The sequence below is a fragment of the Alexandromys fortis genome, unplaced genomic scaffold, assembly GCF_014885135.2.
Source record: "Alexandromys fortis isolate MF-2015 unplaced genomic scaffold, M_Fortis_MF-2015_v1.1 scaffold_335, whole genome shotgun sequence".
Classification (NCBI taxonomy): Eukaryota; Metazoa; Chordata; class Mammalia; order Rodentia; family Cricetidae; genus Alexandromys; species Alexandromys fortis.
In genome coordinates this window covers 624702-641873 of record NW_026068218.1, presented here as the reverse complement: position 1 = coordinate 641873, position 17172 = coordinate 624702, and the positions used below count along the sequence as shown (strand labels likewise).

The 17172-nt window shown below is 36.1% G+C and overlaps 2 protein-coding genes across 2 annotated transcripts; both read left to right on the top strand.

Moving 5' to 3' along the window:
- The first annotated feature begins 3004 nt into the window (after positions 1–3004).
- LOC126493504 (olfactory receptor 146-like) lies at positions 3005–3941 on the top strand. Its single transcript, XM_050130522.1, is given in 2 exon segments — positions 3005–3037; positions 3039–3941. Coding segments are annotated over 2 exon segments (936 nt in total).
- An 8861-nt stretch (positions 3942–12802) lies between these two features.
- On the top strand, positions 12803–16639 carry LOC126493472 (olfactory receptor 149-like). Its single transcript, XM_050130486.1, has 2 exons — positions 12803–13777; positions 16604–16639. Exons 1-2 carry the CDS (start codon positions 12881–12883, stop codon positions 16637–16639), a joined length of 933 nt encoding a protein of 310 aa, XP_049986443.1. The 5' UTR covers positions 12803–12880.
- Positions 16640–17172: the final 533 nt, after the last annotated feature.

Below are 17172 nucleotides of genomic sequence, written 5' to 3'. Positions count from 1 at the left end.
TAAGATAGTCATCAATCTGACCAATCTGTCAAGACCAGTTCAGGTACCCTCTCTACTATTGCTTAGGGCTTTGGCTGGAGTCATTCCTGCGAATTCCTGGGAATTTTTTAGATTTATTTTTTTTAAATCATTAAACATATAATAAACAAGATATAATTCTTCAGCAAAGGTACTGGATTCCTCAGTATGTGACTTGTCTATTGTATTAGTTAGAGGTTCTTAAGAACTATATAAAATCTCACACCCATCCACATCTACTGGATCAGAGTAAGCATTTTAACAAAGCTATTTAGTAATTCCCATACTCAAAATCTTTAATAGGATGTGAGAGATTAGAAATGACAAGGACCAATTTGAAAAATAACTAGGCAGATAGGGAGTTTGTATATACAATTACTTATTTTTCTCATGAGCATGTTTCTTGAATAATGAGAGTCCATAGGGAATGCTTATTTGCTGACAGACAGTACCTGAAGAGGATAAACTCATCTCAGTGCTTCACAGCTGTTCTAGTTATGGTACATGTGAAATATAATCTGCAGAGGTATAAACTTAGTGATCCTGAAAGATGCTGACAAGAGATACAGACCTGGCTCACAGGTACTGTTGCCATTGAAGACTTGGTCGGGGTTTCCCAATACTAACTGTAGAATGCTGGAAACATGTTTCTCCCAATTCTAAGATCAGTGCCAATTGCGATTGGCAAAAGAACTTGAAACTGGGAATTGGAGCAGAAGTGAGGCGAGTGTGTTGGTCTCCTATTACCACACAGGTCATTTAGGATTCTGATGTCTGGAGCAATACCTGTCTTACATCAGGCAGAATCTTATTCTTCACTTACGGCTGAAAGGAACTTTATAAACCTGCATTGTGTCAAACTTATATTTCTGGGGAAATGGGCAAATAAGTTCAACTTGTCATTTGGTTAGTAGGGTAGCTGACAGACCAAGAAGCAAGTGTGCAGTTCAGAACACTTACAACACTCTGAGCAGGTTATAGGAAAGATATATAATTATGGAGAATCATTCTATGTCAACCATAGCTTTAGAATGGGTATAAAAGGAAATACATGTTTACCAGATAAAAAAAGAAAAAGTGCTTGGTGACTTTGTTGCAAGTAGAATAAACAGCAAACTAAAATGTATAAAATCAAATGACTGTCACATAGTATAGGAGTTTTAAGTAGGCATCTGCTTCCACCACAGATGGAGAAGGTGGGTGGTATGCATGAAGAATTTGCCAGGACCAATGTGACTGAACACCTGTGGTTTGACAAAATGAATGCATGGAGTCTTTTCTCTATATCTTTGAAAGCAAGTTATCACCATATTTAGGACTATGCAAGTCCATGAGCAGGGATAAGTAACTTTTTCCCTTTTAAAATATCAAACTGACATAATTTTTTCCTTATGATTTGTAAAGAGTGTATCTTCTGTGGTTTCAAACATCATAAACTATAATACAACACATAAGCTGTATACTAATTATATCGTCTAAAAGATTTTCCAAGCACCCTACAACTTCTGGGCTTCATCATGCCAATATACCTTTCTTAGCAAGAACAGCCACACCTAAAGCTGTGAAATGTATCATAATAACTTTATATCAGTGCTTTCTAAGTCCATGGACTACAGAAGAAGTTCAAGCATGTGTAAACCTTGGGATGAGGAGCACAGCTATGGCAAATGGTGAGCACTAAGAGGCCCATTGGTCAACCATCAGTCATCAGTTTGACCTCTTGGCTGTATTCCAATACAATAGTAGGTGAGCTGAGAAGCCATCCATATCAAAGAACTTTTAAGGTATCACTGTGCAATAAGGTATTATTAGGCCAACCTATCTTAATATACTATTATTTGTTATAAGATTTGTATTTTCACAAAGAAGTCTACATTTCCCTTTGTTTTCTAGGGGGTCTTTGAATTTCACTGTTACATTGAATTTGAGGGGTTTTTGTATGAATTATCCCTTCAAGATTTTTGAAGAATTTCTGTTGGAATCTTGAGGGGCATTGCATTTAGATTGCTTTTGGTAGTATGGCCATTTTTACTATGTGAAACCTACTTACCTTGTGCATGGGAGATCTTTCTATCTTCATTTTCTGTCTTCAAATATTGAAGCTTTTAGCATGAAAATCTCTTACATATTTGGTTAGAGTTAGCCCAAGATATTTTATATTAATTGAGGCTAATGTATAAAATGTTGTTTCTCTGGGTTCTTTTTCAGTCAGTTTGTTAAAGGAGGGATACTGATTTATGTAAGTGGATTTTGTATCTAGCTACTTGATTCAAAGTCTTTGTCAGTTGTAGGAGTTTCTCGGAGGAAATTTGGGGTCACATATATGTAATCATATCATCTTCATATAAAAATAATTCACTTCTAATTCATTATGAAATTTTACTGTTTGAAATTGTTAACATATGTATTCACTTTATAACAGAACAAGGAAAGAAATCTATAACTATTCATTTTCTGTTTTGGCTTTCCAGACCTTCTAATTCACATAAGTTGAAAGGAAAAAAAAAGGGATACTAATAGCATTATTACCAGAATTTTGTCAGTAATTGTCATTTGCTTAATAATTGGTTTAATACAGTTAACAAAACATTTGTTTGATAAGTCTCTTCCATTTATGTGTTAAAAGAAATTATTTTCTTTAAAATATTTTAAAGTCATGATTCAAACAAGCTACTTCATTTTTCCAAATATGTGTTTTAGTAAATGATGTGGCTTAGAAAACACTATGTTCAAACATTTGACATGCTGATTATAGAAAATAGACAATATAAAACTTTTCAACACTACAAACACAAATTAAATGTTTCTATAAATCATTATTAATTTTGAAACTAAAGGTTAGTAGATAAATTAGATAACTTCCACCAAGTGAAGATTGTACAGAAGGGAGTGATCATAGAGAATTTTAGGGGGCTTTTCCAAAAGAAGAGCAACCATGTCTCTCAAAAGACTATATTTTTTTTCTTTCAGAATCTGGACAGAGGGAATGGAAAATGGTAATCATTCCACAGTGACCAAGTTTTTTTCTCTCTGGGTTAACTGACCAGCCAGAGCTGCAGCTGCCTCTGTTCCTCCTCTTCCTTGGGATCTACCTGCTCACAGTGCTGGGGAACCTGGGAATGATCATTCTGATCCTGCTCATCTCCCACCTGCACACCCCCATGTACTTCTTCCTCAGCAGTCTGTCCTTCATTGATCTCTGCCAATCTACTGTTATTACCCCCAAAATGCTTGTGAACTTTGTGGTGGAGAAGAATGACATCTCCTACACTGAGTGCATGATTCAACTTTACTTCTTTCTTCTTTTTGCTATTTCAGAATGTTACATGCTGGCTGCAATGGCATATGATCGCTATGTTGCCATCTGTAGCCCCTTGCTTTACAGTGTCATCATGTCTCAACAGGCTTGCCTTTCTCTTGTTGTTGGAGTTTATATTATAGGTGTGGTTTGCGCATCAGCTCATGTAGGATGTATGTTTAGGATTCATTTCTGCAGATTTGATTTGATCAATCATTATTTCTGTGACCTTATTTCTATCCTTAAACTCTCGTGCTCTAGTATCTATGTTAATGAATTGATGGTTCTAATTTTTAGTGGCATTAATATCATTGCCCCAACCCTGACCATCCTTAGTTCTTATGTTTTCATCATTATCAGCATCCTCTGCATTAAATCCACTGAGGGCAGGTCCAAAGCCTTCAGCACCTGCAGCTCCCACATTGCAGCCGTTGCTATCTTTTTTGGTTCTGCTGCATTTATGTATCTGAATCCATCATCTTCCATCTCCATGGATGAAGGCAAAGTGTCTTCTGTATTTTACACCATCATTGTTCCCATGCTCAACCCCTTGATCTACAGTCTGAGGAATAAGGATGTCAATGTTGCACTGAAGAAAATGATAGAAAGAAGATCATTCTTGTGAAAAACAATGTGCAAAATATCTCATTAGCTCCAAATCTGTGGCTACAGCATGGTATGAATTGGATATGGTTTATTTTAGTCAGTCTATGTAATTTTTTCATCTCATAAGAGTCTATGATGTTTTTTTTATAGTCTTAATACTATTTCCCCAATATTACCCCCTCAGATCCTTTTCTTTGGTGTCACTGTGATATTCTTAGTATCTGGAATCTATTTGCTACCCTCAGCCCTTAATAATTTTCTTGATATTTATTTTTCATGATATATGCATATGACAGTCAATATATAAACAACATAGTTTTTGCTTGTTAACCATTCCCTGTTTCATTCAACATTTTCTGATATGATTAAAATATATCATATGTAAATTACAAAAACTCTTTTAGTGTCTGTAAGACGACTGCAAGCCTTCTAATGTTGCTAGAGAAAGTTTTAAAAATATTAAAAATGAGTTTTTTCTGAACTACATTATAACACAAGTATGATAATACATTTTAAATTTATTTTATTATTTTATTTGTGGGTGCTTATGTGTATGTTTGTGTGTTAATGAGCATGACTCCATATATGTGGGTGAAAGTGCACACATGCATTGGAGTTCAAAGGGTAAGTTCAGGTATCATCCTTTATGAGATATTGTCTTTCTTGGCATTGTATAAACAGCATCCCCTCCCCTCTGGCCACAGTCTAGAGCACATGATATTTAGACAGAACCTGTTTTTCTCAGTGCCATGATCCTTGTCCTGGTTACCTGAAGAACACAGAGACATCTGTATATACCCCCACAGACTTCTGAAGGTTACACTTAGAACACACTATCACCACTGGCTCATTATTGTGCTAAGAAGCTGAACCTTGCCATGACTTAACTAGAATCACTTTTTAAAAAAACCTTTATTGATTTTTGCAGATTTTACATCATAATCGTGACCCCACGTATCTTCTTGTCTTCCCACATCTGCCCTCTGCCCTTAAACCTATCCCCCAAAGGGAAACATAAAAGAAAAACAACAACAACAAAAACAAATAAAGTAAACAAAGAAATCAAAAACAAAAGCAGAAAAGAAATGGGATACAGAGACTCTTGTGGAAGCTGTAGTGTGGTCCATGGGTTAGGTCATAAAGTTCACTGTTTAGTCCTTTCATCTTTGCTTGCTAATGTTCATGAGTCATTGATCTGGTTCGAAGCCTCTAGCCTCTTCTACACCATGGACAATGGACTCTCACTGTCATTGAGATCCTGCAGTTTTGGATCTTTACATTCCTCCCCTTCACATGCTACAATAGTGCATAGATAAGGTATATGTTGGGCTAGGCTAACTCATAGCCCTGTTTCTGAGCCTGGGTCGTAGCTGGATTGGTCATTCTGCCAGTTTTCTCATCTTCACCACCTTCAGCACTGCCTCAGTCAGCCCACTCAAAGCAGCTTGCAATAAGGAGTACGGCCAGCTCTCTTGTTCTCAGGCCCTCAGGTGAGGCTCACCCACTGTTCACACCACAGGACTAGCTTCACTGTCTTGCCCAGAAAGGATGCAAGTCCCTCTTTATGGATAGCTGCACGGGGTGGGATGGGGTCATATTGGAGGCATGGTAAGCTCTCCTATTCTCTCACCCTCAGGTCTGGCTCACTTGCATCCCTGACAGCAGAGTTAGCTTTAGTTTGCTTCCCTGCCAGGGTGAAGCGTCTGCTCTCCTGTGTGCTGTAGCTGTTGATGGTCAGGATGACTTCTCCCACTGATGCAGACTCTCTTGTATTGGGGGTACTGAGCATCTTTCCCTCACTCACTCCACGGCAAGACAGATGACAGCAAAGGGGAGCTTCAGCTCAGTCTTCAGGGTCGGCTCTTCTGCATCCCAGATAACAGGGTCTGCTCTAGTGTGCTGCCCAAGTGAAGTACATATTCATGGTGAAGACTAGGGCCATCTTTCCAAGTTGTGAGAGGGAGAGAAGCTATCCTGCTTCTGTATCCAGTGAGGGGCAGGGAAAGCTATCACAGGATCACTCAGAATGACCCCAGGATTTCAGCATGCATGGGGGAATCACTTCTGATATTCCAATTGCATATCAACACTGAGTGCCCCCAAGTCTTAACATTACAAACCATCTGACTACAAGAGCTAGTTCCAAGATAGGCTCCAAAGATACAGAGAAACCTTGTCTCAAAAAACCCAAAAATCTGACTGCTAAAAAACCTGACTACTTTAAGAAATAACAGAGATCCCAACAACCATTCCCCAAAGACTGGACAGATTTTCAATCTGAGAGACACTACGAAGGATTTGACTCCAGATGACCATGTGGTGTGGAATATTTGTACACTGTTTGAAGAAGTGTTGTTTTGACTGCAACAATAAAAAGCTAAAAGGTCCAATAGTCAGGAGTCTAAGGGTGGGACTTCTGTACCAAGAAAGAAAAGCTTGGGGAAGACATGCACGTGTATGATATCTTCAGCAGACTCAGAGCAAGTTGGATGTGTCTTACTAAAAATAGGTAATGGAGCCATGTGGCAGAAAGAAACTAAAACAATATGGATAAATTAAGTTATAAGAACTACTTGGGAGAAAGCCTAAGCTAATTTCAAGTTTTCATAATTAATGATTATTCTATGGGTCATTATATACAGGCTGGTGGTCCAAAGATATTCTGACAAAAAAAGCTTTCTACCTGTCTCATAGCAAAAGGGTGAACAGCACACAGACACACACATATACAAACAAAATCAACAACAAAATGCTTTATTTCCATAATAAATTATGTACATAAAAATAAAGGCCAATGATAAAAAATAAAATTATAAATATGATCAAAGAATACAAGTATGTTATTATTCCTGGAATGTAGCCTAGGAAAATACAAACTGTGAAGAAAATAGGTAAAACAACTAACAATATGAAATGTAATTTAATTAATTAAAAGGTAGAAATTCTAAGAAAACCCAAATTGAATAAAATTTTAAATGCAAAATTCAACAAATCAAACAAAACATTCAATAAAAATTCATAACAATTGAATGTATCAAGTGAAAAATAGAGTATCAGAATTAGAAACAGAGAAGTAGATCACTTAGCCAAAGAAATTGATAAATTTAATAAATCTCATGAACAAAGTCATAGGAACCTATAAAACGTGGAATCTATGAATCTTGGACATAGAAGAAGAAACACAAATAATGGCACAAAAATACATTTGTCAAAATTAATGAAGGAGCTGTTCCAAATCTGAGAGTGAAAATTTTTTTCTTCCATAAACACCAAATTTATCAACCATGCTCCAGTCAAACTTTATGCTCATTAACAGTTGTCTAACAAGAGATGGACTTCATAATTGTATTCATTTTTTCTTATATTTTAACTTTTGTTTTGATTTTTTGAGAGACGGTGTGATGAGAAGATGATATTCATTGAGTAGTGATGGGAGAGTTAGCTATGGGAATTTAAGAATATGGTCAAAATAAAGTGCTTGAAAATAGTTTTATAAATATTTAAACAAAAAAAAACTTAGGAAATTTAGCAGGAGGATTTTCTTAAAGAAAGAAAATCAGTGATGTGAGGTAGCACATATTCACACACACACATAGAAGAAACTTTCCTAAATCTAAGGAAAAAGATGCTAATCAAGGTGCAAAAGGAATATGGGACACCAAATAGAGAGCTAAATTCCCCCTTATAATATAACAGTAAAAGCACAAAACATACAGATATAATGTGAAAACACTAAACATATAAACATATCAGAATATCAGCTCATTTTTCAACATGACCTTGTCATTAGCTGTTTAAAAAGTCCTGACAAATTTAACATCCTTTCATAATAAAAGTTATGGAGAATACAACATACATATCCCAACATAATAAAAAATACAGAATTTTACATTTAACATTATTTTAGATGGAGAAAATTCAAATATTTTCACTAAAATCATGAATAAGACAAGGATTTCTACTTTTTTTCTGTGAAATATAGACCTTTACATCTTAGCAAAATCAATACAACAGGTATAGAATAGGTACAAATAGGAGAGAAGGAAATCAAAGTATCCTTATTTGCTGGTGAAATAATTTTATAGAAAGGAGAACCTTAAAAACCCACAGGAAAACACATACAGCTGATGAAACATATCAATGTACAAAAATACAAAATCAACACATAAAAATAAGTAGACTTCCTATATACAAAAATAAAATAAATCAGGGAAAGAGTATGATTCATGGTGGGGTCCCATAGTAAAATATGTTGAAATAAATTTACATAAGGAAATCTAAGACTTGTACAATACAAGATTATGACATAAAAGGGGGGACAAAGAAAATACAAATGATTGAAAGACCATCCATACTCCTGTATTACTAGGGCTAACATTGTAAAAATAAATGCATTCTTTCAAAAATAGTCACAGAATTCAATCTCTCTTCTTCATCAAAACTGAAAAAAAAAACTAATGTTAAATATCAAGAATCAGAAACTCTCAGGATATCCAAGCAAGGCTTGAGGTATCAGCACTCATTATGGCAAGTTTGTTATGGTATTTTAACATGACAACTAAGAAAGTTTCCATCCAGAATCTGACTGTAAGACCTTATTACTGAAGACCCCACATATTTAATGAGTCATAGGACATGGAAAAGTCATGTGGATACTAACCTGGAAATGTCAACCCAATTAGCTCCTTTTAGAATGTTTAAGGATTCTATCCGTTCTACCGCATGAACAAAGTAATCACTGGTATTGCCAGGTTATGATCCATGACTGGCCTAAAAATTTTGTTCAGTGTTGCAATAGTAACAAAAATGTTATGATAATAACCAATACTGGTATCTATGGTCTTCTCTACAAGATAAAAATTATGCCCAGTACCAGTAAGTATCACGAGCATATGGTTGGGTAGACAATAAGCCCTAGGAGTAAACCTACTACTGACTGAAAAACTAGCATAGCTTTAGGGCTGGAAAGATGGCTCAGTCTTGTATTGTTGCTATAATTCATTTTTTAAATATGCATATAAGTGGAACTTGCCAGATGGGAGAAACGTGAATCAAATAATTCTACCCTAACTCCAAATAGGGTATACTAAAGGTTTTCTTTATTAAAAGAGAAACTCATGAATCACAAGGAAACAGGAATGAAGTCCAACATTGAGCCGTGGTACATGGGAAGAAGATGGGCAGAGCAGGTGCTCCTGGGGCATTTTTGTACCCAAAAGTCATGCCCTACCTTGTCCATCCTCACAAAGGCCATTGGGTGAAGGAGGTTTCATATCACCTCCCCTTTTTGTCTAAATAACAGAGTTCTAAACCTAATATAAAACTATATGCAGTAAGAACAGATATCAAGTATAAAATTTAGAATTACAAACAGCACAAACTATATTAAGCAAGAAACTTACATAAGTGTTTCAATACCTATTCTACCCTAAGGAGTCTAAGTCTTGTATTAGAAATGGCTTAAGAGGAAAGTAACCATGACTATCTAACCTTCAACCCCATCAAAGTTCTGAGAAGGGAGATAATATTTCTTGAGTAGGCAGCAAGTACATTCAAGCAGCTTTCAAATTGTACAGTAGAGGACAGAGACCTTGGTAATCACCCAAAGTCTCATTTACAATGTTAAATCAACCAACTTTGTCTAAGCCTAGATTAACTGACAGACCATTTTCAGACAATAAGATTTTCTTTTGATCCAGTCTATTTGGTGTTCTGTATGCTTTTTGTACCTTCATAGGAATATCCTTCTTTAGGTTGGGAAAGTTTTCTTCTATAATTTTGTTGAATATATTTTCTGGGCCTTTGAGCTGTAATTCTTCTCCTTCTGCTACCCCTATTATTCTTAGGTTTGGTCTTTTCATGGTGTCCCAGATTTTGTGTTAAGAATTTGTTGGATTTGTTTTGCTCTTTGATCAGTGAGTTTATTTCTTCTATAGTATCTTCAGTGTTTGAGATTCTTTCTTCTATCTCTTATATTTTGTTGGTAATACTTGTCTCTGTAGTTCCTGTTTGTTTGCTCAGATTTTCCATTTCTAGCCTTCCCTCGGTTTGTGTTTTCTTCATTACCTCCATTTCATTCTTCAAGTCTTGAACTGTTTCCCTTACCTGTTTGATTGCTTTTTCTTGTTTTTCTTGGGTATCTTTGAGAGATTTATTCATTTCCTTTACTTTTTTGTTTGTCATCTCTATTTCTTTATTGCAGTTTTTCACCTCCTGTTTAAGGTCCTCTATTATTTTCACATAGTTCCGTTTAATGTTGATTTTTTCTATTTCCTCTGGAGTCGGTTGTTCAATTTTTCTTGTTTCGGGATCCCTGGATTCTGGTGATGTCATGTGGCTTTGCAGGTTGTTAGAGGAATTCTTGCATTGGCGCCTGCCCATCTTTTCCTTCAAATGGAGCTAGGAGAGGCCTGGTGTCTTGTTCCAGTCTTTGCTGAGACTGACTCTCTGGGTGGATCTCTTAAGTGCAGGAGCAGGAACTGTTCCTGTCTGGATGTAACTCCTCAGCACTGAAACAGGGATGCCTGGTAGCCCAAGAACACCGCAAGGACGTGCAGGCACCTTCAGCTTGTGCTGCAGTGTCTCCTGTGTCCTACTCGAGCCCGCCCTGCTCCCCATGTTAGCCCTTTTGTCCACAGTGTCCTTGGGCTACCAGTCGTCCCTGTTTCAGTGTTGAGGAGTTCCATCTGGATGGGTGAGTGTGTGCTATCCCGGGGCGGCCTGTCCCAGAAGAGAGCACAACCCCCTCTCCCCCACCTCTGTGCTTTCAAATATACCTATTAATCCATTAAATTTTTTATAATGCCTCACAAATGTTCAATTCATGTATTTATTGTTTTATTAATTCAATTCCATATGGGGTAGTTGATATCCTCATTACTGATTTATAAAATTACTTGTGAAGTACATGATTGTTTTGCAAGGCTGTACTAGAAGGACACATAAAATAATTAAATAATCGACCTATTCATTAAATACTGTTTTAGGTTGCATATGCATGCTATGTAGCTATAGAATTCCTGAAATGTTTATATGGCTGAAGCAGAGTATTGTAATATTGCCACATGCTAATACTTGAACAAATAAGAAAGACAAAGAAAGCAGCTGGCATGATGTCTCAAGGTAGAGAGATTGGAGTCCTTTTTCCATGGTGGCACACAGAATGGAGGAGGATATAGATATTTTCTATTTCAAAAGTTTCTTTTATTTTAGAAGAGATTTCTAACTTTAATCTAATTGGTCCCTCAGAGCTATAAATGACTGAATCAAGAAAATGCCCAAAGGGATATGAAAGAAGAGATCCAAGGGGAAATGAATGTGTTCAAGACCTGGTAGTATGCACATGGATATTTTATGAAACAAGCAAATCTCAGCTCCTGATGTTGAAGTACTCTGAACTCTTCTAAAAACAAAAGAAAGTACCTGAGTCATCTTTAGAGTACTGTAGGAAATCCCACTCTAGAATAGGCAACACATGGCTTCAATTCCAGAATCCTATCAGAGAGATGTGTGTAGGACATCCTGGAGGGCTCCACACTAACAACAATAGTAGCGTGCTGGGCTGGGCAGTGGTGGCACATGTTTTTAATTCCAGCACTTGAGAGGATTAGGTGGGCAGACCTTTGGAAGTTTGAGGCCAGCCTGGTCTACAAGAGGTAGTTACAGGATAGGCTCCAAAGCTACAGAGAAATCCTGTTTTAAAAAATAAATAAAAAAATAAAAGGCAACTAGCATGGTTGTGACAACCTGTAGTATAACACCAAGGTTTGAGATGTAGTTCGTGGCAAAACACTTGTCTAAGACACTAGGTGTATCCTTGATTTATGGAGAAAAAAATACCTAAATCCTGGTGAAAAAGTAAGTGTTTTTATTTTTTCTCTTTTCTCTGACACCTTTGTCCTTTATTCATGAAGTACTGATATCTAACAGAAGGAAGTTTCTAGATTTTCAGTTTTTTTCTAGATGCATTTTTGCTCAAGATTTTCAAGTGAAAAAAAATGGAGACTCATTCTCTAAGACATATGTTTTGATGTCAAAATAAATGACCAAAATAAATGCAGCTTAATGGTGAAGTTCCTGACCCATATAAATGAGGCTCAAAGTCCAAAATCTTGTAATTTCTTCCTATAACCCGAATTAATAGTTGTTGTTCTCATATAAACCCATAGAAGTAGTAGTCTACATTATGTGACACTTGGTTCCCTAACTTTGTTGATCATCCTTCACATCAGGTGCACAGTAGTATTTAATTATGGTTTTATTTGTACTTCTTTGGCAAGGAAGATGGATCCCTTCCACACTGTTTATATACATTCATGTACCTTACTTGATAATATACATGTTTAAGAATAGTTTTCCAGTCTTTTTAAAGCCAAGATATTACTTGATTTTTATTGAATTAAAAATAGTATGAATGTTATTCTTATAAATGTTGGATATTCAATCTATTTATTTAATCACTGTAAGGTTATTTTTTCATTTTCTTGTTGGCAAATCAAAAAAATCACTGAAATATGAGAGTGTCATTCTCCTGAGTAGGCATAATCAATTTGAATATTTATCTTAAACAGAAACAAAATAAAACAGCAACAACAATAACAATATCAACAACAAAAACCAAGAGTATAGTGGACGGCAAGAGCATATATTTTGTATATCTGGGGGTTTCCAGATTTTGTTCTATCTGCTAACTTCAACATCCTCAGGAAAATGATTTTTGTTTTTTATCTAAATCTAGATCTGATGTAAATTTAACTTTCTAAGAGCACTTAATCATTCCAAAATAAAATCTAAAACTTTATTTTTTATGTTTTATGTAGATTTGTTCCATATAAGAAGATCAATTGTGAAAAAACAAAATACATACTTCTACCAGAGAGCATGTGGGTTTGACTTCAGGGTTCATGTCCTGGAGAGGTTGGTCTATGTTCTGTTTTGACATTAGACATTCTCAAAACAATGAGGAATCTATCAGAGGTGACTCAGTTTATCCTGATGGGCATCCCGCAAACAGAGGGACTAGAGACCATGCTCTTTAGCCTTTTTTTAACTTTCTACATCTTCACCTTGCTAGGGAATCTGCTCATACTTTTTGCAATTGCCTCCTCCACACGGCTTCACACTCCCATGTACTTCTTCCTCTGCCAGCTGTCTGTGTGTGACATATTTTTCCCTTCAGTGACTTCTCCCAAGATGCTGTTCTACCTCTCAGGAAACAGTCGAGCCATTTCCTATGTAGGCTGTGTGTGCCAACTCTTCTTCTACCATTTTCTGGGTTGTACTGAAGGTTTTCTGTACACAGTGATGGCCTATGACCGCTTTGTAGCTATATGTCACCCTCTAAGGTACAGAATAATTATGAACAACAGAGTATGTGCCATTCTTGCTATCGGGACATCATTTTTTGCCTGCATTCAGGCTACATTTTTAACCACTATCACTTTCCAGTTGCCCTACTGTGGTCCTAATGAGGTGGCCTATTCTTTCTGTGATATGTTAGTGTTGTTGAAGCTGGCTTGTGTAGACACATCAGCCCAGGAAATGGTGGGTTTCATCAATGTTGGCCTCATGCCCCTTGGCTGCTTCTTACTCATCCTTACCTCCTACAGCTATATAGTCTATTCAATCTTGAAGATCCACTCAGCTGAAGGTAGACACAAAGCCTTTACTACCTGCAGTGCCCACCTCACTGCTGTCCTGCTTTACTTTATGCCAGTTGTCCTCATATACCTAAGGCCAACCACAAGCCCTTGTTTAGATGCAGCCATTCAAATTTTTAACAACTTGGTTATCCCCATGCTGAATCCTTTGATCTATAGTTTGAGGAATAAGGAAGTAAAAGGTTCTCTGAAGAAAGTACTATGGAAAGTGACCTTCCTACTTGAGAAATTCTAGAGAAAGTATCAGAAACTATTACTTTGCTATCACACTTCCTACAAAATGTATTTCATTTTCTATAACCAAGAACAGAGATATTACCATTGCTCATTTTACCAGTGATCAGGACTTGATGAACAAGTGTAAATCACTAAAGATTAAATTACTAATAAATTCTTCTACCAGAAAGAATGATACTTTTCTCAAATTTCTCTTCCTTTTCTTATCTTACGATCATCTTCCTATGGATATTTTCTCCACAGTCCTTTGTTGTAATTATTTAAATGTCTCTTCAAATGTCTGCATGGAATATATTTTCCTTTCAAAGTCTAGAAGTTGCTGCAAAAGAACTAAGAGCAGATCAAGCCAATGACTTTGGGAACTTTCCTGATTTGAAACCAAAGCAACTGTTCAGTAAAAATGAATACAACAGTCAAGTGCCTCTAGATATGACATGATTCAGGTTTCCTACAGATGAATCAGGGACCTCGTGTGGCATATGTAGCCATCTGCTGGTCTCATTGTCAGAGTGATGAAAGTGTGGAGGCTGCAATCAGGAAGTTCCTGAGAATGGAAGGCTGGCTCTATTGGTCTTTTTACTATTTTAATTTTGTTTGGTATCCTAAGCATAAGCAAAAGTCCATGAAAACTCCAATCAGTAGTTGGTTTGTGGCTCTGGATATTCTTTACATGCAAGGCACGACTTTACTGTTTCCCCTCATAAAACACTTTTTTGTTTATTTATGAGATTATAATTTAATTACAGTATTTCCTTCTTTTTTTTTCTCCCTCCAAACCATACCATATACCCTTTCCCACCTTCTTCAAATTCATGGCCTTGGATTTCATTTTTTTTTTTGTAGACAGGGTTTCTCTGTGGCTTTGGAGCCTGTCCTGGAGCTAGCTCGGTAGACCAGGCTGGTCTCGAACTCACAGAGATCTGCCTGCCTCTGCCTCCCGAGTGCTGGGATTAAAGGCGTGCGCCACCATCGCCCGGCTGGATTTCATTAATTTTTATTACATGCTTATATGTGTTTATATATACATATGTATCCCTAAATGTACCCTGTTGAGTTCTTTTTGTAGGGTTGAAGGTATGCAGGTTTTTTCCCATTCAGTTTGCAATGGTAGTCATAGTTCTCATTTAGAAAAGAACTTTTATTAAATAAAATAAAGAAGGTGGTAGTATTATTTTCTAGTCATGCAACAATCAAACATTTTTGGAGTCCTCACTACTTTGGACCAAGTGTAAGATAGAGAATAGTCAGGAAAGCATAACAAAAGAGAAGTGATTATTGGGCTGGTACTGGCATCAGCAGATGCTGATGAGGTCAAGGCCCTCTATGTATTGCTATCATTCCCTGATAAGTCAATTAAGAGCTCCAAATGAGTTATAAATAATGAAATTTCAAATTATTGTTTAGAAAGAAACAGCATATTTAGGAAGAGGTAATGTTTTTATTTTTCTCATCACAGGTTGCATCAACTTTTATCCCTCAGTATTTTGAGGATAGCAATTTTCTCTTGCATTTGTTTTATATTGATATTAATAAGAAAAAATTATCATTCATTTATTAAAGATATTGAAAAAGATAACTTTTTTGTTGCCTTGCTCAATATTCAAACAATTACATGTGTGTATGTGTCTGTGTTAGTGTATGTACTGTTTATGTCAGTAATCCCAGAGCGAGGGCCAGAAAGGTTAGGAGATGCCTTGGATCTGTAGTTGCAGGTGATTGTTAGCACTCCGATGTGGGTGATGCGAACTCAACTTGGTTTACATGGAGGAGCAGCAAATGCTTTTTAACACCGAGTCATGTGTTGTCTCCCCATTTCTTTCCTCGACATTTTAATAACTGTACCTTCCCATGTCTAAGGCTTTATACTACATGTCATAAGAACAAATTTCATACTTGTACTATTAAGCACTGTTCATGTATGTTCACATCACACTTTTTCAGCTCATTTTTCTGTCTTCTAATCTCTGACATGTGAAACTAATAGAAATACTTTGCTTGTTTCACATTGCTATTCTTTTTCTCTCCACTAAAATATAAACAATGAATTAGGAGCTTTTCTTATGCTGCTTACTGTTGTACCTAAAGAATCTCACATTATTTAATTAAATTTTAGAGAAAATAGAATATGAAGTTTTCAAATCATACTTTTGACTTTTTTCTTAAGGTAATGATGTTTTTTTTCCATGTCCCATTCTTCTTGAAATAGCTGTGTGCTGCAATTCTTCATCCTTTCCCTTTCTAAAAACTTGTATTTTTGAACTGATTTATCCTAATCTCTATCTTAAACAGTTCAGACTCCTATGCATGAGAGTTTAAGAAAAGAAACTGTGACTAAAGAGGAGGCTGATTATAACATCAGTGATGTCGAGTGGTTGGGACATTGCATGTTCATAGCTAATTTATACCGGGACATATTTACTTTGCTTAGGAGGCATTTATCAATTTCTTAACAACTTTTGTGACCATTGGGTAAATCTTTTGCAATGCCTGAGAAAATCACTAGTATCTACTAACCAAACTGCTAAAAACGCTGTCCACTAACTTCTAAAGCTACAGTATAGTACTGTCACCTCTACTCTGCTGTGACCTACCTATGTACCCATAAATTCAACTGAATACCATGTTAATTTATGACTTTCTTTGTTCCTTTATTCTAAAATGGCTATGAAACTGCTAGCTCTTTGTATCATGATGTTTGAGGAAGCCTAAATCGATGTTCCTAGGCTATATCTATTCATATTTTGCTCCAGAATAAACAATTGTTTTTCCTCTTTTGCGCATAGAGATGTTTCATTCATTGATCACAATTAAGACTATCTAAAACAATTTCTTTAAAACAGAAGGCTAGTTAGCCATACATCTGTAGCTTTTTCTCTACCTAACAGGGATAGTTATCGTGCTGATAATAATGAGACACATGAACTGCTAACAACAGTGTATAAAATTGAATAATAGCATGGATGTTGGTGTTGGTAACACTTCTAAGAAAAAGGGACAGGAGACATGTTTTTATCTCCCAACCCTGTGCCGAGTCAGCTTTAAGATCCATTTGTATAGTATATTAAATCCTCACATTGCTTGATGAAAGTTTGCATTAGAATCCATATTCTCTTTAAATGTGGAAACCGAGTTCTATAACAGGTAAGAACCTTTAGCAGAATAACATTTAATCAGAAGAGCTCACATTTAAAATAAAATCTACCTCACAACAAATGTAACATTTTGTTTTTATATTTTATTGTTAAGAATTATTTATATTTCCCATGATTTCTTGTGTACATAGTTTCGAAGAGTCAAGATTCATTCCAGTTTACAAGATAAATAGGAAAAAAATAGTTATCACAAAAAACTGAA